General features: G+C 36.1%; 1 protein-coding gene across 4 annotated transcripts; it reads right to left on the reverse strand.

The window, feature by feature from the left end:
- Window positions 1-1,981: 1,981 nt before the first annotated feature.
- On the reverse strand, window positions 1,982-22,492 carry LOC148871432 (Tetratricopeptide repeat (TPR)-like superfamily protein). Of its 4 annotated transcripts, none has more exons than XM_088967403.1 (6): window positions 19,654-22,492; window positions 12,659-12,710; window positions 12,494-12,579; window positions 11,520-11,610; window positions 10,440-10,531; window positions 1,982-3,173 (listed from the first exon to the last, which is right to left on the reverse strand). In XM_088967403.1, exon 1 carries the CDS (start codon window positions 22,069-22,071, stop codon window positions 19,684-19,686), a length of 2,388 nt encoding a protein of 795 aa, XP_088823529.1. In that variant the 5' UTR covers window positions 22,072-22,492; the 3' UTR covers window positions 1,982-3,173; window positions 10,440-10,531; window positions 11,520-11,610; window positions 12,494-12,579; window positions 12,659-12,710; window positions 19,654-19,683. The 4 variants fall into 4 exon arrangements, with proteins under 4 accessions (XP_088823529.1, XP_088823528.1, XP_088823530.1 ...); XM_088967402.1 differs by having other exon boundaries at window positions 12,654-12,710; XM_088967404.1 differs by lacking the exon at window positions 10,440-10,531 and having other exon boundaries at window positions 12,654-12,710.
- Window positions 22,493-27,897: the final 5,405 nt, after the last annotated feature.

Here is a 27,897-nt window from a genome sequence, read left to right on the forward strand (position 1 = left end):
TTAGCAGTTCTCTTCACCCAACTGTACTCCATCTCAATGTCCCTAGTAAGTCATTTGAATTTTTTTCTTTTCATTGTTGTAGATCCACATGCCACTATTGTCTTCCTTTAATCATCTAACCACCACCTTTGAGTCACCTTCAATGACCAATCTTCTAATGTTCAACACTCTTGCTCTTTAGATTCCTTCCAGAACCATACAAATCTTAGCCTTAAGAGAGTCATCTTCTCCAATTGGGCCTAAAAGCATGGCAAGAATAATCTTCCTCATTCCTAAACACTCCTCCAATCTTGGAAGGCCCTGGATTCTTATATTTATACAATCAAAGTTCAATTTTATGAACCCAGAGGGTGGAGAGGTCTAAGAGTGGTTAGGAGTAGGGGTGTCCATAAAAAATCGAAAAACCAAAAAACGGAACTAAACCAAGAAAACCAAACTTAAAAATGTGGTTAACCGAACCGATTAGTTCGGTATTTTTGAATAAACGAAGGACCAATTCGGTTTTCGATTAACCTAGAAAAATTTGGTGGTTAACCGAACCGAACAGTATATATATTTATATGTATATTTTATATATATTTAATATGTCACATATTTTCTATATATTATATATAAAATATATATATGCATCATATATATAATAAATATACACATGTTATATTTATAATAATCTATTTATAAATATATTATATATTTTTATAATATTTATAATATATTTTATATCATTTATAATTTATAATATAATATCATACATATATTTATATAATATATATTATAAATATAAAAAATCAAAAAACCAAAGAACTGAAACTAGCAAACCGATTAACCGGTGGGCATTGGTTCGGTTTCAATTTGGAGAAATTGAAAAACCAATAGGACCAGTTCAATTTCGGTTTGGAGAAATTGAAAAACCGGTAGGACTGGTTCGGTTTGAAAATTTGTCCATGGTTCAATTAATTGAACCATGGACACCCCTAGTCAGGAGTCCTCTTAATCTGGGTAGAGTTAGCTATCCCTTTCCAATTTCTCAACAGATCAACCACAAAATAATGTGAAAAGTTCCGAAGATTTCAACCAGTGGGCCACCCTTAAATGTATCAGCTAGTGGTGTAGAGACTTGTTAGTGTCTTGCTGAAGATAATTTTGCTTCTTTTTTTGAATGATTTGGAAACATATTTTCCTCTTCCCTTTTAATTTGATAATTAAATTTGTTGATTGTTCATCAATGTTATGATTAACTTGAGAAGTTAGCATTTTTATTTGGTTAGGTTGATATTTGATTCAAATATCAATACACAATGATACCGAAGGGTGGAAATGAATCTAGTTTTTCATGAGCTATTCGAGTTTGGCTCGTGAAAAGCTCGATTTGGCTTGATTTAAACGAAGCTATGAGCCGAGCTCAAGCCCGGTATATAGGCTCATTTATTAATTGAGCCAAGATCATGTCTAGTGAATATATAATTTTTATTATATGTACATACATACATACATACATACATATAACTTTTATAAATTTTTTATGTAAAATAAAAACAATTTTTTATATGTATCTTCTTTATTTTTTATGTATAATAATAAATATTTTTATTTTTATATATATGATAATAAATAATTTTTATAGTTCTTAATGTTTGTATGTAAAATAAAAAAAAATACTTTTTATATGTATAATTTTTATTTTTTATAGGAAGCTTGACTCAGTCAAATTCAGCTCAAACTAGTGAGCTTTTGAGCCGAGTTGAATTTAAGCTTAAGTCTCTAGTTCGAATCGAGCTTGAGCTCGAGCCTAGTAGTATTTTAACGAGTCAAGCTCAAATAGCCAGTTATTCAGCTTGGCTCGACTTGAATCCACCCCTATCGATACTGATACCTAGCATGGGTATCAATGCATATCAATATGGATGATACTCTTTTTTATTTTGTTTGATTTTTTTATTTTATAATAATGAAAGAGTAAGGTCCCACAAGAGGCCCCAAACACTATAAAATGTTCAAAATATTTGTATATCAGTGTATGCAAGCATATATGGATATACCGATACATTGCGCCCTTTAATCCTTGGTTTACAACTCAAAAATTAAAAGTACAAAAGAATAATGTATAGTTAATTTAATTGGACCAATGACTCCATTAAAACTTGTATATTGTTCTATAGTTTATAGATACACCAAGCTTCTCATTGCATATGATTGAGAAAATTAGTTCTCTCTATTCAACCTCAACTTTTGCATCTAGAGTGCACGGATCTCAGCTCCACCTTGCCCAGAATGATGACTGTCCATGTTGCCTTTAGGGGATCAGAGTGGGATGCCCCACAGGGGCCAATACCATAACTGTTGTCAATCAGACTTTTGTATATGGTAAGAGCCTGAGATAAGCATACTTACACGATTGGTAGCAATGCCAGGGAGCAACATTGTTATCCCCCGAGGAAGCAAACAAAAAGGCAGAAAACAACAAATTCATCACAACATTGACTATTTCAAATGTTTTAGAGTGTGCTCACCAACATTTATGATTTTGTTTTTTTAAAGCAAGAACTGTAATATCAGCATATCATACTTTTTGCCAATGTGGGATTTTTTTATTTTGAAAAACCAAATCATACAAGTGCAGGAAGACTCCCTTAAAAGTACAGCAAGTCCAGTACTTACCTCCTTGGCAATGCTACCGAACGCTTGGATGTAATGCAGATTGCTCATCAAGCAAAAGCTCAATTTTGGATGTATTGCTCAATTATTTTCTTTTAAATAAACATGTACAGTTTATATTTAAATTAAGTCTTGAGCTCAGCCAAAAGCTAAAATGGCATGGTTGAATTTGCAAGGGGGATTGAATTTGGGGTTTAGAGAGCCAGAGAGGTAGTTGTAGGATTATAAAGGGAAGGGGGTTATACTTTATGTTGGGTGGGTGGTGTTTGGAGTAGAATGTTTAGGGGTGTCATGTTGGGTGAGCTTTGAGTATCTGCTTGATGGGTGGCATGTCATGTGGGCCGTGGGAGGATCTTTGGTTATGCCTACTGCCAACATAAGACAACCCTTCTCATTTATCAAGACTTGGAATGTAAGAAAACTTGACAGAAAGCATGAATCTTGATAGAACATAATGGCAGGACAGGATCCATGTAGCTTACCCCAAATAGTTGGGATTATGGCCAAGTTGTGTAGATCTGTGAATAAACATTAAGTCAGAAAATACGTCTCCTACCATATAAGCAGATATCCCAATTCCATGAGAGCAGTACACAGAAAATATATTCATTATTAATACCATGTGCAACAAATGTGCCTTCCAACTCATTTCAACAATATATAGACATTATCAAAAAAAAATGGAGATAATCATGTAAAGCATGGGCATGTAAATTTTCCCAAGGTATGACAAAGAACCTATTGATGAGCAGAGTTTGTACACAATATACTAATGATACACAAAAGAATGGTTAGCTGTTCGGAATTTTTTTTTCCTAGTAAAGGGAACAGGGCAGCAACCCCATCACATTGCCATCAAGAATCAGTGTGATGTAAGACAAGGTAGGGGGTCCTAAACTTTCAGATCTGGTCTAGTGGTAAACTTAGGCCTAAAAGGAGGGACTTTGGATGAATAAGCATGGAAAAGCAAGTAGACAGCTTGTTGTCCACCAAAGAATGAGAAAGAGATCAGAAAGAAAGAGAATAGCTCTTAATGTTATGGTAAGCGCCAAAGATATAGAAGAGATGGGTGAGAGAAGTGAAGAAATAGTTAGTAAGCCACGAGTGTGGGGTTCCATACCCACACTCAGGCTCTAGTATGTGTGGTTCCATACCCACACCTAATTGTTTTAAATTCCTTTTAAGATTGGGCTGGCTGGCCTTATCCATGTTATTTTTATCCATATTATATTTTTTGTTTTATTAGGATTAGGATTTCTTGTTTATCTCCTATTCTTGTAAGGGACCGAAAGCTATAAATAATGAAGTGTATGGGGCGGCAGATATCAATCAACCGAACCCCTTCTTTCTTTCTCTATTCTCCTTCCTTCCACTCTTCTTTTCTCTCACTCTCCTTCTCTTCAAACCTGTGTTTCTCTCCTCAGATTACACAGCAGCAGTTCTGTTTTATTCAAGTAGAAGATTAAAAACAAATGAACAAAAAGGGAGGAAAAAAAACTAGCAACAAGCAGAACTCACTAAGTGTTGAGTTATTGGGTCGATGTTCTCTTATTGAGCCGACTTTATTTATTTTTTATTTACATAATTCAGTTAGGTAGTTATTGGGCCTTAGGCCCATTTGTTTATGTTAAGTCTAGTGGTTCTTTTTGGCTTCTTACAAGTAGCCAACCTACTAAGGGCATACTTGTACTTGTACATTCTTTTTATGAGTATATAATTAAAAGGAAGAAAAGCTCGAAACTAACTGCTCTTGATGGGTATAGGAGAACTATATGGTAACGACTTGGCTGTGCAATTCCATGTTGTCCTATATAAGTAAAAACTTTTTATGGGATAACACAGCTAAGGAAATTTGGGATGGAGTTGCAGAAACTTATTCACAGAATGAGAATGTTGCTAGAGCCTATCATTTGAGGAACCAGGTAATTGCTACCAGACAGGGAGATAAGTCTATTGCTATTTATTTTTCAGCCCTCAAAACCTTACGGCAGGAGATCGATCATTTGGAGACTGTGGTTTGGAAAAGTAGCAAGGATGCAGCAACTTACCAGAAACTGTTAAAGAAGAATAGGGTTTTTGAGTTCCTAGCTGGACTTAACCCCAATTATGACATTGCACAGCAGCATATAGCCAACATTATTTCATCAAAATCCTTCCTTCCAAATTGCAACTTCTAATTACATATAAAAGCTGATTTGAACTTGTTGAAAGGTTATTATTCTGTAAGTTTAGTACCGCAGTGGTACTTTGGTACTTTCAGCATCTTTTATTTTAAGTTGTGTCACCCTAGTATAAATAATAAAAAGCTGGCGCCACCAACATCTCTTTGAGACTCAAAATCTCTTTTATTTCTTCTCTCCTCTCTTCCTTTCTTCCTTCTTCTCTTCTGGACAACATGGTATCAGAGCGGAACTGTCAGATCTGAAAGAAGAGATCGAGTAAACCTTTTCTGTCTTCTTCCTTCGCCATCTACAGTGAGATTTATTGAAGATCCAGATCCACTTTTCTTTTCTGCATCGGACTGAAGTACTCTCTCTCCCTTTCTCCTTTTTTTATTTTTTCTGGTCGTGTTGCAGAACAGAACCTGTAATAGGTTCAGCTAGTTAATGTGAGGGGAGCAGCACCCCCTTCTTTCCTTTTTTGTGGGATCGAATGATCCCTGTAACAGACTGTAGGTAGGTGATGACCTTTATATGCTGCGACAGCAACCTTCTGATGAATTTGTAGGTCAAGAGAGGACCTGTACATGCTGCAACAGCAGCCATACCTGATTTATGGTAGGCCAGTGATGACCTGTTAGTTCTGTAACAACAGCTGATTTTGTTTGAAGAACTGAGATTTAAAAGAGGGAAAAGGAGGGGAGTGGTTCTCTAATTCCCTGGTGCAAAGAGTTTTATTGGGGTGTTCGGCTGTTTTTTTTAGGGGTTTTGTGTTCACTTGGAGTGTAACTTGAAGTTGTGATTATGAGTGGTGAAGACTCTTCCACATCTGGAGTCTCCTCAATGCAGAACGTAATAAGTGGGAGTATAGATTTATCCTTCCCTATGGTTGTTATACCCCGGGATGGCTTGAATTATTTAGAATTGTCGGAGGGGATCAAGTTATACATTACTGCAAGGGGAAAGATAGGGTATATAAATGGGAGAATTAAAAAACCGAATTCCGGAGGTGCTGAGTATAACAGATGGAACCAAAAAAACATGGTTATGTCCTGGCTTTTAGTGTCTATGCAACCTCAGGTGAGAAGGAACTTTATGTGGGCTGAAACGGCTTATGAGATTTGGGAGTAGGAAAAATCGACCTATTCTGAACTGTGTCACTATGCAAAAATCTATCAGTTACAGGCAAAATCATCCACTTGTAAATAGGGAGAGAGGAACCTTTCTACGTACTATTCAGACTTGACCTCCATCTGAAAGGAGTTAGATCACTATCAGAGTGTAGACTGGACCTGTGATGAAGATGCAAAAGCATACAACAAACTTGTTTCCCAACAAAGAGTGCTTGCATTTCTCCATGGCTTGAACCCAGTGTATGAATCCATCAGAGTCCAGATCCTAGGCAACAAGGATCTTCCATCTGTCCAGGAGGTTTATGCATTAGTACAATCAGAAGAAAGTAAAAAAAATTTAATGAACAGCTCCGGAGGGGATGCAGTTGTATTGGCAGCAAAAGGGAATGTTATTATAGGTGGGGGAAATTTTTTTAAGGAGGACCTTCAAAAAAGGGTGGAAGACAAAGACAAACTATGGTGCACCCATTGCTAGAACCCCGACACACCCATGAAACATGTTGGGATCTTCATGGGAAGCCAAAATGGGCCCAAGAATTGAGCAAGAAGAAAGGTTCAGATCTGAATAAGAAGTCAAGACAGCAAGGTCCAAGAAAGTCCACCACAGCAAATATGGCTTCTCAGGAGAATCAGCCCCCCACTACTACTATGACTCAGACACACACTTCTAGTTCTAACCCGAGAGAGGATATTATTAATTCCTTCCGCGACCATTTAGAACTTTATGGTAGAGCAACTCGTCAGATGGATTCTTCTCCTCCTTCAACTTCATTTGCGTCTACATCAGGCAACTCTGCCACAGCTTTCCATGTATCGTCTCATTCCCCTAACTCTCCTGGGATAATTGATTCTGAAGCGTCAAAACATATGAATAGTAAGTCCACTTATTTCTAGACTTACCATCTCCTCTCTGAAAGAGACAAGGTGAGACTAGCTGATGGTTCATATTCTACCATAGCTGGTCAAGGAACCATTTCTCTTCCCTTTGGCCTCACCCTGACTAATGTCCTACATGTTCCAAAATTCCCTATTAATTTGTTCTCTGTTAGTAGTATCACTAATTCTTTAAACTGCTCAGTAACCTTTTTCCCTTCTTATTGTGTGCTCCAAGATTTGGCCTCGAGGAAGACAATTGGTAGAAGACGTATGGTGGATGGACTCTACATGCTAAGAGAATAAGGCTAGTCTTACAATCTAAGAGTCTAAGAGTTGGTCTAGTACGAGTCAGGTCTATTTATGGCACAGTCATCTCGGTCATTTGTCTTTTGAGTCTTTAAAATTGGTGTTTCCATAGTTATATTAAGTCAGTGTCAGCATCACAGTTTACATGTCAAACTTGTCAATTGAATAAGCACATTAGAACTCATTTTTTGTCAAAGAATAATAAATCTAAATTTCATTTCCATATTATTCATTTTGATGTTTGGGGCCCTGTTACTTTACCGTCCTGAGAGTGGCTACAAATATTTTATTACCTTTATTGATGATTACTCCAGATACACATGGATATATCCCATGCAAATCAGGGATGAAGTACTAAAAATTATCCAACATTTCCATCGAATGATCTTCACCAAATTTCAAACTGAGATCCAAATTTTCCAATCCGATAATGCCAAAGAATATTTTCATAATGATATCACGGAATTATTTGCTTCGCATGGATCACTTCACCATAGTTCATGGGTCTGAACACCACAACAAAATGGTGTTGCTAAAAGAAAGAACTGACACCTTTTTGAAGTGACTAGGGGTTTACTCATTCATATGAATGTTCCAAAACGTTTTTGGCTTGAGGATATCCTTTGTGCTACCTATCTCATTAACCGTATGCCCTCTCGCTGGTTAGAGTGCAAAGCCCCACATCAGCTTCTTTTTCCTAAGGCTCCTCTTCTTTCTATTCTTCCTCGTGTGTTTGGTTGTCATTGCTTTGTTCAAAATCCGATGCCCAACTGTGAAAAATTGGATCCTCGTACTTGCATCTTCTTGGGGTACTCCCTCACTCAAAAGGGGTACTGATGCTTTGATCCTGTCTCTCGGAGATATTGTGTTTCTATGGATGTCTCTTTCTTTGAGAGTGGGCCTTTCTTCCCTGTTTCTCCTCAGGAGGAGTGTAGGAACAAGGAGAAACTGGTTCAGCTACCTCCTCTTCCTGATCCTCCTCCCTTTCGTGTTCTCTTTTGATGTCACAAAGGCCAACCAAGTTCAAGAGCTGTGGAGCATCCAGAAGTTGTCCCACCAATGCCATCAAACTCTCCGGGGGTGGATCCTTCCTAACCAGGTACCTTGGTTCCCATTGATGTTCCTGACCCTATTGCCATTGATACCTCTATTGCTAATGACCTTGACCTTCCTATTGCTCACCGGAAAGGTGTTAGGTCTTGCACCACTAAACACCCCATGTCCCACTTTGTTTCCTATGAGAACATTTCACCTTCCTTTCAGGCCTTTCTCTCTTCCATTGACAGTGTTCCTATTCCTAAGAATGTGGCATGAGCTCTTTTAATACCTATATGGACAAATGCTATAAAGAAAGAGATTAATGCTTTACATAAAAATGGCGCATGGGAACTTGTAGATCTTCCTAAGGGGAAGGAACCAGTTGGGTATAAATGGGTTTTCATAGTAAAACATAGGGTTGATGGCACAATGGAGCAGTATAAAGCTCGTTTAGTGGCAAAGGGGTTTACACAAGTGTATGGAGTGGATTATGTAGAAACTTTTGCACCCGTTTCTAAGATGAACTCCATTAGAGTTCTTTTCTCCTTAGCCTCTAATCTTGACTGGGACCTTCATTAACTTGACATTAAGAATGCATTCTTAAATGGTGACCTTGAAGAGGAAGTATACATGGTACAACCCCCTGGTTTCCAGGCTCAAGTTAATGAACAGAAAGTGTGCAGGTTAAAAAAATCATTATATGGCCTGAAACAATCACCAAGAGCCTAGTTCAGTAGGTTCCATGTAGCAGTTCAGCAAAGAGGATACAAGCAGTGTCAATCTAATCACGCATTGTTTGTGAAAAGAGGGGAAGGAAAGATTGCAGCACTGATAGTATATGTTAATGATATAGTTATCACTAGTGATTGGAATGATGAAATTCAAAAGTTGAAGAATTTCCTTGCTACCCAATTTGAAGTGAAGGATGTAGGTCCTCTAAGGTACTTCCTTGGGATTGAAGTGGCCCGCTCACAAAAGGGTATCTTCATTTCCCAAAGAAAGTATGTCCTAGATCTACTCCAGGATACAAGAAAATTGGGAGTAAAGCATGTTGATTCCCCTATTGATCCTAACCACAAATTAGGAGACTGTCAAGGTGAACCCATTGTGGATGTGAAATAGTTTCAGAGACTTGTAGGAAGACTGCTATATCTTTCTATGACTCGACCAGACATTGCTTATGCAATGGGTGTTCTTAGCAGTTCATGCATACCCCTAAGACTACCCACCTTGAAGCAGTAGAAAGAGTTCTCAAATATCTTAAGAAGTTCCCATGTGCAAGCTTGTTGTTTCAAAAGCACGGGCATTTGAAAGTTGAAGTGTATACTGATGCAGATTAGGCAGGATCCTTGAATGATAGGAAGTCAACTAGTGGCTATTGTACCATTATAGGATGGAACCTAGTTACCTGGAGAAGCAAAAAGCAGAATGTGGTAGCTAGGTCTAGTGCTGAAGTTGAATATCAGGCAATATCTCATGGAGCAGCTGAAATTATGTGGCTAAAATATTTGTTGAGTTGGGTTTTCCAGTCGATGGACCTATGACTCTTTACTGTGATAACAAGGCAGCCATAAACATCGTTGTTAATCCTGTGTTGCATGATAGAACTAAGCATATCAAAGTTGACAAACATTTCATTAGAGAAAAGGCTGTCACAGGGGAAGTGTGTACTCCCTATGTCAGTTCTAATGACCAACTTGCAAACGTCTTCACAAAAGGGTTACATCACTTGCAACATTATGATTTATGTGACAAGTTGGGCATGATTGATATCTATGTCCCAACTTGAGGGGAAGTGTTGAAAGGTTATTATTCTATAAGTTTAGTACCACAGAGGTATTTTGGTACTTTCAACATCTTTTATTTTAAGTTCTATCGCCCTAGTATAAATAATAAAAAGCTAGCGCCGTCAGCATCTCTTTGAGACTCCAAATCTCTTTTCTTTCTTCTCTCTTCTCTCTTCCTTTCTTCCTTCTTCTCTTCTGGACAACAGAACTAATGCAGGAAGCAAGTGATCAGATAGTTAATGAAATATTCTAACTTTTCAATGTAGTTTTGTTTTGTAGACAAAAGAAGTTTTCTGGTCATTTTTCATATGTTGTTTGTAAAATCTGGACAACTTAGCATAGGAAGGAGCTTGTCTGACCCCAGTGTCTACTTTGCATCTTCAGAAGAAATAAATAAGAAAAGAGAGGGCATACTTCACAATATTCAAATTTCTTCTATTCTATTTATTCAATCTATACAAGAAAGAGAAGGGAATCAATCTAACCTAAACACCTCCATTTGTTTTGATGGTTTCTGATGGAAAAGAGATCCCTTTTGCAGTTGCTTGTGCTCTAGCAAGGATGGCTTTTGCTTCTCCTAATGGTTTAAAGAATAGACTTGTCAAAGAACCAAAGCATGAAAATTTTGATATATTATTACAGCTTTCACCACTATCATTATCCAAAGCCTTTCCCCAACAAGTGGGGTTGACTAAAAAACAGTAAAACACTGTTAATTATAAAGATATAATTGTTCTCATATTTGAGTAATAAAACTACTTGATCTAGTTGCCAATTAAAAAAACTATACATAGTACAATTAAACAAAGCAGAAAAATATTTAAAAAAAAAGCAATCCAATTAAACATTTTAACTCCTAAGCAGGTACATTCTACAAAACCGGTGTCATTCAGACTAAGGCATTCCTAAATAATGAACCAAGTGGAGCAATGATAATAGAAGTCCAGAACTAGGGTACTGGTACAAAATATTCTCTAATTCAAATCTTAATGTTGAAATGGGTTAGCACTCCTTTTCCAATAATAATTCGCCGTTGCCTTTGAGCTTTCATCAATAAGGCATCTCATCAAACACAGACATGTCATCCCCATAAAAAGTCATCTGTGCCACTTTCGTTTCATTTGTATCCAAGATTTTTTTTTCTCGAGTAAATCAACATGTCCTTTGTATTTCATTCTTCTCTATCATTTTTCTTGCAATTAGAATATTAGATTTGGTTATGAGAAATTAGTAGTTTACCATTATCTATTTATTGCTACGTGAAGTTATGAATATTGAAACATCAGTCCTAAAGTACAGAGCTTCCAAAGCTGGAGATAGACAGCAAGTCCAGAAAGGATTATCCAATTCAAAGAATACATACAGGATAATATTCTCATGAAATTCCCAATTTGAAAATAGGTTTGTTTACTATTACCACCATCTTCTGGTCAATTATGCAGAACTTTTCTAAAACATAAATACAAGGTCTGTACTGCCCATATGGACTTCAGCTCAATTTACATGAAAGCAAAATCTGCATATATATGCAAGGCTAAAAAGATGGATAAAGCTGACTAATTTACCTCATTCTCTATATCCGTCATGTGGCTTCTGCCTATAAGATCAATGAAGTTCGTTCCCAATCTGCAACATTACTGTTTGCCTTCCTTTCTCCTGTTAAATTGAAAATAAGATCATCTTCATCATCAGAAATGCTAGATAATTGAGAGATGAGGAGTTTCACCAAATATCAGGTTGGACATAAGGCATAATGATGTAGGGCCAGCTCAGTTCTAATCCTTAGAGAATGTTGAATGGTCTTCTTGATCAGAGTTTTATGGCTGTTGATGGTTGTAATGGCTTCTTGAAGGAATAAGAGAGAAAATAGGGAGAGAAAGAAGAGAGAAAATACCCGGAATCACTCACAGGGTGCCTAGAATCACTCTAGTGCATGGGAATCACTCACCATAGCTAGCATAAGCTGAAGAAAACTCAATATAATTCATTGCCTTTGTGAAAAACATCCATACATATTTAGACTCTAAACTCATAATAATCCCAGGAGTCAAACTGTTAGACTCATAATAGTCTTAGGAGTCAAATTGTTAGACTTAATAATCCTATTAGGACTCAAACTAAGTTGTCATATCCTATTTCAATTAAAAAATGACTCAATAACCCTAATCCTACTTATGCAATGACTCTGAAATTTTAAACATAAACAAACTATAACTAGACAATTTAAACACTGTCATTGGACCCCCACAGGAAATTGCAAAATGACAAAAATGCCCCTACTGTCCAAAAATACAGAAATTCATAAAATTCCAATTTTGACTCTTCAGCTCCTGCATCACATAATCATGCAAGCCACTACCCATAATTTTTTTAATCATTAAAAAAATTAGAGGAGCTTTATAAATCAAATAAAACAAAAGATGAAAAGAATACAAACAATAAGCAAATGCAAAAGATTTATCAAAAAAAAAAAAAAGGCAAATGCAAAAGAACAAATAATTTAACTTGAAAAGAAAAAGATTAGGGACAAAAAGAAGACCTGATTTAAAAACTTGAGCTCGTTATCTATGTTCTGCTTCTTGTATCTCTACGGCTGCTCTCACTCCAGAGAAAGAGATGTATCCCCTGGAAAGAATACGACCATAAATATGTACAATCTGCTAGGAGAAAAAAAATCCAATAAGGAATATAGATTGTACCTTACTTATAACATAGACACTTCAGATCCAATTTGTGGCAGCCTCATTGATTGATTTCTGCAACAGCAACGTGTGCAACAATTATTAACATAATTAGAGATGAATCTGAAGGACAACTTTACCAGAGATGTATGTTGTAGAAAATACAACCATCTAGACAGGACCATCAATGAATAATATTAGCTAGTCAGATCAACAGCAAAGAAGGAAAAAGTCTGGTTCTAATTGCTCTTCACTAATAAGCCTTTCTTTTACTTTCTGCTATGTCCTGTACTTTTTAGAAACATGCAAGACCCAAGGTTTCTAACAAGTTTTTCAATCTTGAAACTTGTTGAGTGCACACTCAATTATAGTATGGGAAACTCTACTACAGTAAGGGTTTTAATTCATGTGCATTAGTATAAAGCCACGAAGGAGCCACGCCCCATGTCAGAACACTTGCGGGACAAACATCATATTCCCATGGTGCATGCTGTTTGCTGATGACATTGTTTTAATTCATGAAACTAATGAATGATTAAATACAAATTAAGCTTATGGACAATGCATTAGAAATAAGAGCTTTTAAAACAAGGACTAAAACAAAATATATGATATGTAAATCTAATAATAATAGCAATGCAAATCAGGGCACACTTAGGATTGGAGACCAAGAGATAACTCATTGTGAACTTTTACGGTACCTTGGTTTGACGATTCATAACTAAAGAAGAGATTGAGGAGGATGTCATCCATAGAATTAGCAGGATGAGAAAAATGGAGGGGTGCATGAGAGTTTTATGTGATAGACAAATACCACTTACATTAAAAGGAAAATTCTATAAAATAGTTGTAAGGCCAGCCATGCTGTATGGAGCAGAATATTGGGAAGTCATGAAACTCAATATACCCAAAAACTGAGTGTGGTAAAAATGCTATGCTGAGATGGATGAGTGGAAAATCCAGAAAGGATCAGATCAGAAACGAAGTCATTTGAAGGAACCTAAGAGTAGCTCCAATAAGAGATAAAATGAGAGAAAGTAGACTTTCTTGGACCTTGAGGGAGCAAGTGTTGTGAGAAGGGCTGATCTCTTGTTTTTTTTATATATTTGGGAGTATTTCTTTTTATTCTGTATCATATCACTGTGTATTTCTTTATTCTTGCTTGAACTAGAGAAGGGCACAACGGTCCTTTCCAACCTATTGTATTTCATTAATATATAACATAACTTGTTTGGACGTGTGGGACATTAGACACACCCCACAAACTGTTTCTCTTCACCTATATGAACCCTAGTTGTCATGGTATCAGAGCAGGTCTTCTACATCAGCTTTTGTTCAAGTTCAGAAGATTTACATTCAAGCTTCCTGATCCTACTGCCAAAGACTACTTTGAGGACTCTTTGAAGGCTGTTCTTCTCAGTACGATTACAGCACTATTTTTTCTGATTTTTTGCCTTTCAGGTTGTATTTCTTATCATTTCTCTCTACTACTTGATCCAATATTCTTGTGCTCCTGGATTCAGAGTGACCCTAGGCTCTAGAACCTATCCATTCACTTGGACAGGAGTTCAGACTCAATTTGAAGGGTTTTGATCACTTTTCTATCTTTGACAGACCTGCAGCTTGCCTTTTCCGGACTGTTGCTTATGTGGTTATTTTTTCTGTGGTTATTTCTTGGAGGTTTTGATCCTTCTCCCTTTGCCCAGTTGCATATGTGGTTATTTTTCTCATATTAGAGGCTGGACCAGTTGCTTTTGAGTGTTTTGACCCATCTTTCAGACTTGTTCGAATATGTATTTCCATCTCAGGACAGCTACGTATACTGGGGGTTATTTTCTTGTGAGAAGTACTCTCCTCTGTGCTGAATCCCCCCATTTCTTTGTTATTTGCATCTTCAAGTCTGATTTAGATTGGATTACAGCAAGGCTTTCCTTTATTACTTGCTTTAATACCATATTTCCTGCTTTGAAGTGTGCTTTCTTTGTGTTTTTCTTGCCGAAATGGCTAAAGACAGGAGAAATATTCTTGCAATCAAATTTGATTGGAGTAATTACTCACTATGGAAGTTCCATTTCCAGTTTTATGTCGAGGGGCAGGGTCTCTGGGGTCATATTGATGGCTCTTCACCTAAACCTAATGAATCTAATAGTAAATGGGTTAAACAATGGAGTATTTTTTTTTATGAATATAATGAAATTCTGTTATTGATAAAAAAAGGATTAAACAATGGAGAACCAATGATGCCAAAATCGTTTCTTGGATTCTTGGATCAATTGAGACTGACATAGCTATTCCAATGAGCAAAGGAGTTGTTTGAGTACATGGAGAAAGTTTATCAACAATCTAATCTCTCCAGACAATATCAGATAGAGACCAAGATCTTCTCCTATAGCCAAGGGGAGAAGAAAATTTAGGAATATGATGCAGGTTTTGTGAATCTGTGGACAGAGTACGAATTTATTCATATGGGTGAATCCTTGACAACCTGTTATGTCAAAGCAAAGAAAAAACATTTTGATAGAAGAAAGATCATGCATTTCTTGATGCACTTAAGACCAGAAAATGAAGTGATCATGTCCAATATTTTGAGTAGAGATACTACTCCATGCCTAGATGTGATTTTGGGAGAGCTTTTAAGGAAGGAAACAAGACTTGTAACTCGCAGAAGCAGTTTTCTTGGCAAATAGGTCCAAGCCTAAAAAGTATTTATCCAAGGTGCAATGCTATGAGAATAAGGAGTAGTGTCATGTAGCTTCTCATTGCAAAAAAGAAAAATACATGTACCTACTACAAATAGAAGGGACACATAATATCTGAGTATCCTACATGTCCACCTAAGGGAAGTACTTCTGGCTATACAAGGGGGCAGCACAAGGATTTTCAGGCTAGTGTTGAGAATACAACTAGTGGTGCTACAATTCCTTCTTCTTCAATTGGGCCCACAACCAAGGGTGAGCCTTCTGGTATTCTTACTGAGGAGAAGGTGTGACAGTTGGTATCTACTGCTATTTCCTCTACATTTTCAGCCATTGGTCTATTTGGTGAGTCTTCCTTTTATTGTTCTTCACCCATTCATGTTTGAATTATTGATTATGGTGCCTTGAACCACATTACAAGGGCACATGCTGGTGAATATCTTAAACCCTAATCCCTTAATAAACATATCATTACAGACAATGGTGAAAAGTTAGAAATCATTGGATGTAGTGATTTGTCTTTAGATACTTATGCTTCCTCTTAGTTTCATCCAAGGTTTTAAAAGGCTAAAAGCAAAGGCGAGGCGGTTGTGTCTCATAGGAGCGAAGCATAAGCCTCAAAGCGTTTTGAGGCATAAGCCTTGAGCAAAAAAAGAAAAGGGGATAATCCATAAACAATAAAGACATGAAAACATAAAATTAGGATCTTATATGGATTGGCATGTATGATATATTAGACATGGATTCATGGTTCAAAGTATTCATACACCCCAATATGTTGAAAGGGATGCATTGAGTATCGACACTTTGAATCATGTGTACCTTTTTTTTTCAATTTTTTTAATTTTACAAGGTTATTTTTTATATTATTTAATTATTAAAAATTTTATAAAAATACCATAAAAAAGGGGTGTCGGTACCCCAAAGAGACATTACAATTTGAGTTAGAATCTTACCAAAGTAATTTTTTTTTTCCTAGAAGAACAAAACCATAGAAGTCAACCTTTTCAATTTAGGGATATGAACCAACATTGTTTTTTTTTATTAGTATGAACCAACATTGTTTTAAGAACAAGGAATTCCTATTTCCTTTCTTGCACTAATATGCATTAGCAAAGAGTGTCTATCTATATGATGCATGTACTTTAGAAGAAATAGATTATCAAGTATGAGATAAATGGGCAAATGGGTAAGAATAAAGCATGAATAATAAAGTAAGCTATTTTCTTACACATTTTATATGCAAGTTTTTTGTTATTTGTATGTTTATTTATTTGCTCATTTCACCAATATATACCAAACAAGGTTTTTTTTTGTCTTAAATTTATATTTGCCTCTATGTAAACCTTCACATTCCACATTAGCATGCTGAGGCCTAAGACTTGGACGTTTTGAGGCCAAAGGCCAAAAGGCATAAGCCTCAAACAACTCAAGGCCTAAGCCTTGTTGGTCTGAGGCTATTGAGGCCAGGCCTTTTTTCCTAGCCTCGCCTCAAGTTCCTTTTAAAACAATGGTTTCATCTTCCCAAAATACTTCTAGTCCCTAAACTTACTACTAGTTTAATTTCAGTTGGGCAACTTGTTGAGGATGGAAACGTTGTTTCTTTTTCTCATGATGGATGTCTTATTTAGGACAAATGCACTAGGATAGTGAAGGGAAAGGGGCGTAGATTTGGATGGGTGTTTGTGTTAGAGTCTAAGAAGACACTTGCATCACCCAACTCATCCCGCATACTCTCTACTACTTGCATCCAAGTTCAGAACTTGTTTGTAGAAATAATGAATGGCATTTATAGCATAAATGTTTTGGCCACCCTTTTGCTAATAAACTTTAACTTTTGTTTTGTTCTGGATGTTTGTCTTCTAAAGCTACTTCTTTTGCTCATTTTAATAAATCATGTATTTTTTTGTAGTTTGAGTGAAAGTCATATTTTGTTGTTTCCTACTTCCATTGCACATTATGATGTTCCTTTCAAGTTGATACATAGTGATGTTTGCTCATCTCCTATTACTTCACGCTTGGGTTATAAATGTTTTGTGATTTTTGTTTATGATTGTAGCCGCTATACTTGGATACACTTCCTTAGACAAAAATCAAAAGTTTCCTCCATGTTTAAACTTTTTCTAGCCATGGTGAAGAATCAATTTAACACAACTTTGGGAATGTTCCGCTTAGATTCAGGGAAGAGAGGGAATATCTTGATGGAGACTTCCAATCCTTTCTAAGGGAACATGGTATACATTCACAAAAGTCTTGGTTGGGATGACCAAATTCCCAACTTGAGGGAGAGTGTAGAGAAACAATAGATTAGTGTGTGGTCCCTCCTTATGTTTTTGTGTTACTTATTGTTGTTACATATTGGTGTTATTGTTTCTTTTCTTTTTTATATAGGTAGCAGCGGCATTTTCATTGTATTGACTTTTATTTGCTAACATATAAATAGATCTAATATTGGACCCCCTTTTCTCTCTTTTCTCATCTATTCTCTTCTTCTTCATCTTCTTTTCTTTGGTCAATTCACATCAGAATTTAATTTGATTACAGGCCCTTTCAGCCAAGTCACCACAACTACACCCTCCTTTAACAAAAGAGCTACCATAGTACCATTCACCTTAGAAGAACAGTCCATATCCCAATCCAATACCATATTACAAAACAAGGATTTATGTCTCTTTAACTTCATATCCCATGAATTACTAGCTATGTGCCAAACCTTTTGAGATACATGTCCTTTAATGCCCTTGAGATATACCATCTCATCATCTTTTACCTACCACTGTGCTGAAACCAAAGCCTGCTGCTAGACTGCAAAGGTGAACAAGTCCGTCCTTCCCATCATGATATGCAACTGAAATGAGTCTCCAGTGAATGTTAAGACTGCACCCATTGGAAAGCTAATTCAAGTGACCCACTTCAACCAGGATTCATACTTGGCCTAATGTTCCAATGACAAGTATCTCTTATCAACAAACGAGAAACGACCCACAGAGTCTGAAAGCTCCAAGCATGAAGAGGAATTTCAGACACCACAATCCACACCAATTTAGAAAAAAATGACCATTTCACCAATCTACCACCAACAAAACAAAATGTTAATGCAATGTTCTGGATTTCTAGGTAGCGCCCATCATTCCCCATCTAAAACTTTTAATGCATCTACTATGAAACATAAACAAGAATAAACCTCCCCCATCATTTTAATGCTCACAGCCTTAAGCGCACAGCATACACTATTTACCCATTCCGCAACCACTTGTTCTGATGGATTTATTTTGAGAAACATCCCTACCAGAGAAGCATCAAGTAGAGAAAAAAAATCAGAACAAGCATAAGGAGGTGGATCATTTCAATGCAAGCATCTCCAGGTTAACAATTGGTACTTCTACCACCGATTATCATGCCCTATGCCAGACATAGAGGCTACCCTAGTAAGAGTGCAAGGTGAACAAGTCCTTCCCTCCTCTGATATGCAACTCAAATGAGTATCCACTGAATGCTAAGACTGCACCCATTGAAATCTAATTCCTTTTTTTCTTGGTAATACACCCATTAGAATCTAATTCAAGTGGCCCACTTCAACAGAGATTCATGCTTGTCCTAATCTTCCCATGACAAGTTTCAACAAACAAGAAATGGGCTGCTTAACCCGGATGCTACCATTTGGGGCTACAAAGAACTCATCAAAAAAGTAAAGTGGTTAACTAGGAACATGAGATTTGAGGTAAAATGGGTAAGTAGGTCAGCTAATACTATGGCTGATTCTCTGGCTAAACAGGGGGTATCCAGGGAGGTCCTTTTTTGTGCTATTTTGTAAGTTGTTATAATATAGTGGAAGCTGTACTTAACTAACAAGGAGAGGTTGCATCTCGTGCCTCTCCTTGGGACATTGTACTATTCTCCTCTACTGATTAATAAATCTCAACAAACAAGAAATGCTCCATAAAGTCTGAACGATCCAAGCATGAAGAGGAGTTTCAGACACATGATCCACACCAACTTAGAAAAATGAAAATTTCACCAACCTCCCCCCAATAAAACAAAAAGTTAAGGGCCTCAAGGCAAAGTTCTGAATTTCTAGTTAGACCCCATCATTTCTTCTCTAAAATTTCTAATGGCTCTAACATGAAATATAATCAAGAACAATCCTCTCCCATCATTTTAATGTTCAAACCCTAAACACACAGCATACTCTATTCACTCATTCTGCAATCACCTGTTTTGATGAATTTATTTTAGCCAACCTCCCAATAGGATTGAATGGGATTACACTTTTAAATTTGATTCAGCAAAACCCGAATTTCAAAAAGAAGAAAACCACTCACTTGTAATCCATAAACCCTGAAGTTTGTTCTTCAAATAGCATCTTCCTTATTGTTGGGTTTGATCGATGCCTTTTGGTATCTCAGTTTCTCAATCTCTTTCTCCAAGAAATCCAGAGTTGTGTCAGTGACATGGTTAGGGGAGCATCCAGCATCCAGCATCATTTTAAAAAATTTGTATGCTTCTTTCAGTTGACCTGCCTTGACATGAATCTCAATGAGTGTATTGAAAGTGACAATGTCTGGATTAACCCCACTTTTCATCATCTGCTCAAATAACCTGTTAGCTTCATCAATGTGACCACCCTTCCCCAGTGCATGAATCAATGTGTTGTACATAACAATGTCAAGATAACCACCATGGCCCATCAATTGATTAAGAACAATGCTGGCAAGATCTGCTCTTCCCATCTTTCCCAAGCCTTGGATTATCACATTATATGTTGCAATATCAGCAGGGCAAAGCTTCTTGCCCATTTCATGGAGCACACCCCATGCCTCACTAAAATAACCCTTTTTCACAAAGGAACACATAATGGAATTATAAGTGTAACTGATAGGATTAACACCCATTTCAGTGAAGATCTCAAACAACTTGCAGGCAAAGCTCAACTTCCCCTTGGCCAAAAAAACTGACAGGTATGTATTGATCATATCAATATCAAATGAATCATTGCTTCTCCCTTGCACCCGTCTTCCCTTAGACATTGAAAACAACCAAGAGTAGTTGGCAGACTTTACTTCATTGGCAAGTTGATCTACGTAAGGAGATGATGACCAGTGATCAATGCTAGAAGAAGTTTCATCTTCACTTTGTGATCTCCCATTTTCAGAATCAATTTGTGAATCAATATCTGCATCCTTGGATAATGAAGCTATGAAACTCATGATCTCACTAATACTGCCTTCAGATGGAAACATTGGCGTGAAATCCTTTTGTCTGTTCTGTGGGTCTCTCATTGAAGCCTCCATATTATACCTCCATTTGATAACATTTGGCACTAGTGTAACATCCCTTACGTGTTTCATGAGCCTCTCTGCCCAATCCCACCTCCCTTGTTTATGAAGACCAATCAAGACTGACGTTATTGTAACCAGATCCACAACAAAGCCTCTGGCTTCCATTTCCTCCACTAACTGTAATGCATCATCAAGATGACCCTCCCTACAGAGATGCAGCACAACGATGCTGTAAGTGACACCATCCACAAGTGGGCCCTTCTTTTTCAAGTCAGAGAAAAGAGTGTAAGCAGCCAAAGCCCTTCCATTTTTAAATAGCCCGTCAATCAGAATATTGTAAGACCAACATGAAGCCTTTACCCCATCCTGAACCATTTTTTCAAACAAGTGGCAGGCTTCTGACACTTTCCTTGCTTTGAGCAAACCATCGAGAAGAGAATTATAAACAACAGTATCGGGATGGAATCCACTGTGCTGCATGTCACTGAAAATTCTTGTTGCATCGTCCATTCTATAAGATTTGCAACAACCTTGGATGAGAATCCGATACGTGAAAGCGTCAGGCTCATGACCAGACCCTTTCAACTCCTCCCAAACAATTAATGCGTCTTTCACTTTCCCAACTGAGCAGAGCACATGTATTAAGCTGTTATAAGTGCACAAGTCCGGGCCAGAGAAACCTGACTTCGAAATCTTTTGTTTCATCTCTTTGAAAAGTTTAAGAGAAGTAGCCAAATCACCCCAGCACCCGAATGCATGAATACAAATATTATAGCCCCATGCATCCAAGCCAAACCCCTTAGATCTCAATTTCTCAAAAGCCCTTTTGAATTCCGCCTTCCTGTCTGCTTTCCTCAGAGCAACTAGTAATTCGTTACAGGCGAGTGCATCAAGAGCGATGCCATTGTCGCCACTCAGAGCTTCAATAAGTTTGTAAAACATAGAAAGAGCAAGATCCAACTGGTTTTTTCTAAGCAGCGCAACAATAACAGAGTTATAAATGCGGGGATTCAAGCCAGTTCCTTGTTCTTCCATGAGATCCAATATTTCAATAGCCGAATCAAACCTATATGATCGGATAAAAGCATCAAGCAAGAGCTTGAAAGTCGCAGAATCAACAACCACACCATCCTCCTTCATCAAAGACAACAGAGGACGGAGCTCGTCGAGGTGCCCAGTTTGACAGACTGCCTGAAAGATCTGAGAATAGACGCGGAAAGAGTGTTTGTAGCCAGGCCTGCGAGAAGCCCACCTAAAAAAATCGATCCTCTTAAAGAGATCGAGAGAGCTTCTTCGGAGGACTTGGAGGACGAGAGATTCGCAGAGTGGGATGGAATCGCCATCGAGGTTCAGAGTGCCGGACTCGGAGAGGGTATTGGAGACGGATGCCACAAGGAGGAGGTTTTCGATTCGGGATGAAGTTCTGAGGAGAGCAGAAGACAGTGTTCTTCCATGGCGCATTGCAGATATAGCTTTGCATCGTGCGAAAAGCCGAGTCACAGCGGATAGAACTGAGTCAGGATTGACTTAGTTGAGCAGTACATCGATCATCAATAGAGATTAGAGATTAGAGAAGCAGTGAGCAGAGCACAGAGAGCTTTGACCTACTGCTACCGCTAGCGATGCCAAGTATCATCACCGGGTACAGACGATGTGATTTTCGGGTATCCGACCCGTCCCTACCTTGAGAGGCCCATTTATCAAAACCTCGGTTTGGGACGAGTCTGGGATTTTAGAATAAAACCCTTATAGGCCATGTTTGGAAGGAATACAAATGCAAATTTGTAGAGCATAAAGCCTGTATTTTGTATCATTTTATATGCATTTGCACCGTAAATATTTGCATTTGTACTTCTTCCAAGCTGAGCCATAAATGCAAATATATAATATAAATACATACAAAATACAAGATTTTGTACTGTGCATATTTGTTCTTATGCTCTTTCCAAACTGAGCCATAGGGGTTTTGACTTTAGGGTATTCGATATCTAATACCCGGTTTTATTTGAGGCAGATACATATTCCTAATACTGGGTTATATATAAAAAAATAAAATATGTGGTGTGGTATAATATATAGAATAAAATAATTTATAATATTTCTACCAAAAATAATTTATAATTATTCAGAGAAATTAATCAAGTACAAGCCAAGAGCCTTATGGCCTAGGACATTCATAATTGATCAATTTTCAAATTTAGGGCATGTGGTTAGGTTCAAGTACAATCCAAGCAATACTTTTAGGTGAATTGTTTGTTTATGAAATTTAAATTTCTATTAGTTAATTTTAAAGTTTTATTGACATGATAATTATTAAATTTAAATAGATTTTAAGTTAATATAATTAGGATTTAAGATTGCAAAATACAAAAGGTATTTATTTGTCTAAATTCAAATTAAGAATCAATTGATTTGGGTAAGTTTAAGTCAGACCAAGCAATCTTTCTAGGTGAAATATTTGTTTATGAATTTTAATTTTTTGTCAATTAACATTAAAAAGTTATTGATGTAATGATTTCTAAATTCAAATGGACTTTAAATTAACGTTATTAGGATTTGGGATTGCAATTTTGCAAATGCTATCTATTCGTCTAAATTTAAATTGAGATTCAATTGGTTGGGTAAATTCAAGTACACCCCAAACATTATTTTAGGTGATATACGTGTAGTTATTTTTACAATTTTACTTTTTGTAATTAAGATTGTAAATGGCATCTATTTGTTAACATTCAAAATCAAACTCAATTTGAAATGATAGTCTTAACTCTTAAGTGCTTGACATGCTTGGGGATTATGACCTTAGGGGGGGGGGGACCCAAGCCCTAAACACCATGTGATGTCAAAATAAAAAAATAAAAAAGAACATAAAACAAGTGCTTTAGAATTTGGTAGAGATGCTCATAGTTTGGTTGATTGATTCAGTTTTTGATCGATTTGCTTCAGTTTTTAATCAAAACCAAAAGGATTTTTCAGTTTGATTTCCTTGGCTTGGTTCATTTATACTGTTTTTTGATGTGAACATTTCTAGAATTTATAAGGATTTGATAGAGTTTTCTTGTAAGACATAAGTCTCATATATATTGTTAATATGCATTACAATCCTAATTGTTAATATGCATTACAATCATAACGGTTTTAGGAATTGGGATTTCTTAAGCATTTCTTCTTTTTTTAAAGTCAAGTTTCAATCATTCAACCTTCATGTTTATTTATTTTCCCATTTACCCTTAAGGTTTAACAATTAAGACCAAGAGTCCAAGACCTATTGACAGGTAATTTTTGGCTTTTTTGGATTTTTTGTTCTTTGAAATTACAAACTTGGTTTTATTTATTTTTTGACTTAAATTATTTTGTTTTGTTCTTTTATATGAAAGGATTATATATAATGTTGGTTCTTATTAAATGTTATTGGTTGATAATGAACTTTGAAGAACTTTTTTTATTTACTTACTTTGAATTTGAAGAAATGTCTAACTTGATCATATGATAATCGGGTGGGATGGATTGGGACATGTTTAATGGTTTTGGGACAAGATGGGTTAGGGAAATTGAATCTGTGGTTTAGGTATTTGTCAATCCATTATGGGTTCGGGATCATGGATACATAGGTGGGCTTGAGAATGGGTTGGACAATTTGCATAAATACCCTACCCATTGCCATTCGATGTCACAGGTTAAACACCAAAAACACGAAACTTGGAAGTTGAATATGTGGTTTAGGTATTTGTCGATCCATTATAGTTAATCTTTGGGTGTCGATTCGTGATCCCATGTGAATTTTTTAACAATTAATATCAATTTTATCTTTTTTATCAAAACAATATTTATTAAATGGATAACATAATATGACTCATTATCATGGTTAATCTATTTAATTCTAAACTAAATTACATGTATAAATAAAAGAAAATATATAAATTAACATTATATAATTAAAGTTAATTTATATGCCACATCAAAATAATTAGGGATGGTAATTTTCCCATCCCCATTGGGTCCTCGACCCCATTTGCCTTGGTGGGGGCAAGGGCAGTGATAGGGATTAAATATGGTATATTCTAGATTAGTGTTAGTGCCCTATATTTTGGGGTTAGTCTCACTTTAGTACTTGAACTTCAAAACGTAACATTTCACGAGTTGAACTCCTAAAAACTATCAATTTAGTACTCATCATTAACAATATGTTAGTTATTTGATATATGTAATGTCACATGCCACTTGTAACATTTCAAGATTCTAAAATTACTCTTTTTATTATCTTCTTCCTTGAGACTAAACCAGAACAACGATGAATAAAGTCCTAAATCCACGATTGTTTACAACCATTACTTGAAAAATGTTTCACCCATGGATTTTAATATATTTTTTTAGCTCTTATCATTCTCAAATAAATAAACTTATTAAAATAAAAAAAAAATCATTAATCAAAAGGGTCAATTACAAGGCTTTGTTGTTACTAAATCAACCAGACCATTTCACTGCTATGAGATAGCATAAACAACGACAATACTACAATCCTTGTTTGTTGTATCACCATTGTTTTGCTACCGCTTATGCTATCCCTGAACCTTGATGGGTCGGTATAGAGGTTAAGTTCACTCAACCTCATTTCACGTTGTAATTCATCCTAACAACGTGAAGAGCAATCTAGGGCCCGTTTGAGCCATGTGGTCTTAGCTAGTAATATAAAACTTGATACCTTTCTTTTTTAGCTTTTAGCATCTCTTTCGTCGTTGTCTACGAGGCATGAGCTTCATTAAAAATAGAAGAAACATGAAAAAGAGAAAAGCAAGAAATGTTGTTGTTCTCCGATGACTACCTCCAACGACGATCTTATCTGGCCATGAGGTTGTAAAGAGGTGAGCGACAACAACAATGACTTTGTATGGGGGAGAAAGAAAAGAGTTAGGATAAGGTGAGTTCAATATGGGTGGTTGATTTCATTATATGGTGCATGAAGGGCATTTTTGTCTTTTCATATGCTATTTAATTTTAGTTAACAATTATGGACTAAATTGATAATTTTCAACAGTTCAGTTATTACAATGGCACGTTTTGAAATTCAGGTACAAAACCGCAAAGTATAAGGTATTAATCTGAAATTTACTCTATTAAATATTAAATATTACCCCAAAGTAGTAATTCTTCGTGTTGTTATTCATGGGAAGATGTTCCCAATACACGGGCTGTGAGGTGCACTCTGTGAGGAGCAGATCCCGATTCATTTCTAGAGGCACTATGATGTAGAATTACTTTTCTAAACATTCACTTCTCCATTGTTTCTATATGAAGTAATTGGCAATGTGTATTACTATTATTTAATATGAACATATTTGTATTCAACCTTCCTTTGTGCAAATTCTATGCAAAAGTGGTTTTCCGTGATTTACTTTCTTTTTTTTTTTTTTGCATTCATGGGCTTGTTACATCTATCTATCTATCTATCTTTCTCTCTCTATATATACCCATCATCGAAGCAAGACCAAATTCATAAATAAGGGTATTACACTCAAATTCCACTCCCATTTTTTGCAGTAGCATGGATATATGTGGGTTTAGATAAGGTTATCTTTTTGGGTACTAAGATATAATGGCTTTGTATGAAACTTCTATAAAAGATTATGGTCAAGCAAGCTTCCCTATGTTTTATTTGCAAAGGTAGCTATGCATTTGCAAGTTAGAACATATGGGATTTATATTAATGTTGGATGGGATTTCTATAATATTGAATTGGAGAATATTCTAAATCATTTAAACTAGCATGTGTAACAAACCAAACCAAATAATCAATAGAGCATGTAATAGACTAGGCTATAGTTCTTTCTCCCGAGTTCTATACAAGGAACAATTCTAAACAGGAGTATTGGGTTAGGTTTCTATAAGATTAATTAATTAATTTTATTGAACATAATGGTATGTCCATAGCCAAGTTGGTTTAGTTTCCATTTTAATTGTGTATTTTTTTTTCATTATGCATTATATTTTTAAACCTATCTCTAACTATATATATTCATGCTTCAACAAAAAGGGAAAACGCAAACAATATGTAGACCATAGAATTGTTGCTTTCAGTACTGATATATAGCACCATTATATTGTAATCTCTCTCTCATTATATAGTATATGCATTATATTTTTCTAAGAATGGCTTTTTGTGGGTCACCTAAATAGTTCTATAAAAAGCTTTTCACATCCCCCAACTGAATAAATAGTGGTAAAAATGTTGAGTGGTTAACGAAATCATGTAATTTGAAATTTTCTTTACCTTGGCAAACATACATTGGTCACAGGCTACTTTAATAAGAACCCTAGTTATTTTTTTCACACATTGTCACATGTTTTGGACAATAAATGTAGGGGCCATTTGGAAAGTCTTTTTTTGAAAGGTCTTCTGATGGTCAAAAGGCGATGTTAGCTTTTGCATCAAGATCTTAATAGTTTGAAGACCGTTTGGTTAAGGCACATCTATCAACGCATTTTTCTGTGTGAAGATGAAATGAAAAAAGACAAAAATCTCTATTTAGAACTTTCAAAAAATAACCTGAAATAGGTTTTTCATGTCTTTTCGGGACTATGCCTTTCGATGGCTAAATCTTTTCTCAACTAGACAGAAAAAAACTAAAATGCAAGTTGTCAAAGTTCTAAAAAACTAACAGCCTGCACGAAAAGATGCACCAAATGAGGCCCTACTTATCCTAAATTGGAGATTGCACTAGGATTATGCATAAGAAGCATGATTGAGTAGGCTAGTAATTTTAGTACAATAATTGGTGAATTCAGGTGAAATGAACTAGGTGGTCTAAAACTTATGATCATAGTTTATTTTAAAACATCATTTAATAATATATCAAAAACTATTAATCATATCATCATGACTGTTGTCATCGTCAACATCATCATCATTATCATCAATATATTGAATCATTGAATGTAATGATATATCAACCAACAATTGCCATGCATTCACGATATGCACAACTTTAGCCATTTTATATGTCATACTTAGAAATATTCTAACTTGGTCTAAGTCAAAACATATGATGTTTAACTTCTTTGATTTAGAAAAATTTATTTACATGATCATACACGTCGAATTGGTTGGCTTTGTTTTCATGTATATGGCTTGTATGATGATCTAACTAAACAAACATAGGCATTTATCAATGATGTCAAGCTGTTTTCTATTTTTCATATACATGGGTTTGAATGATTTTGCACTAAACAATTTTTTAGGTTTAAAGAGTTTGTTAGGGGTGACAAATGGATGGTTGGGTTGGGTTTGGTTGC

Source organism: Nelumbo lutea, chromosome 2, assembly GCF_056320005.1.
Source record: "Nelumbo lutea isolate HS-2025 chromosome 2, American lotus-T2T, whole genome shotgun sequence".
Taxonomy (NCBI): Eukaryota; Viridiplantae; Streptophyta; class Magnoliopsida; order Proteales; family Nelumbonaceae; genus Nelumbo; species Nelumbo lutea.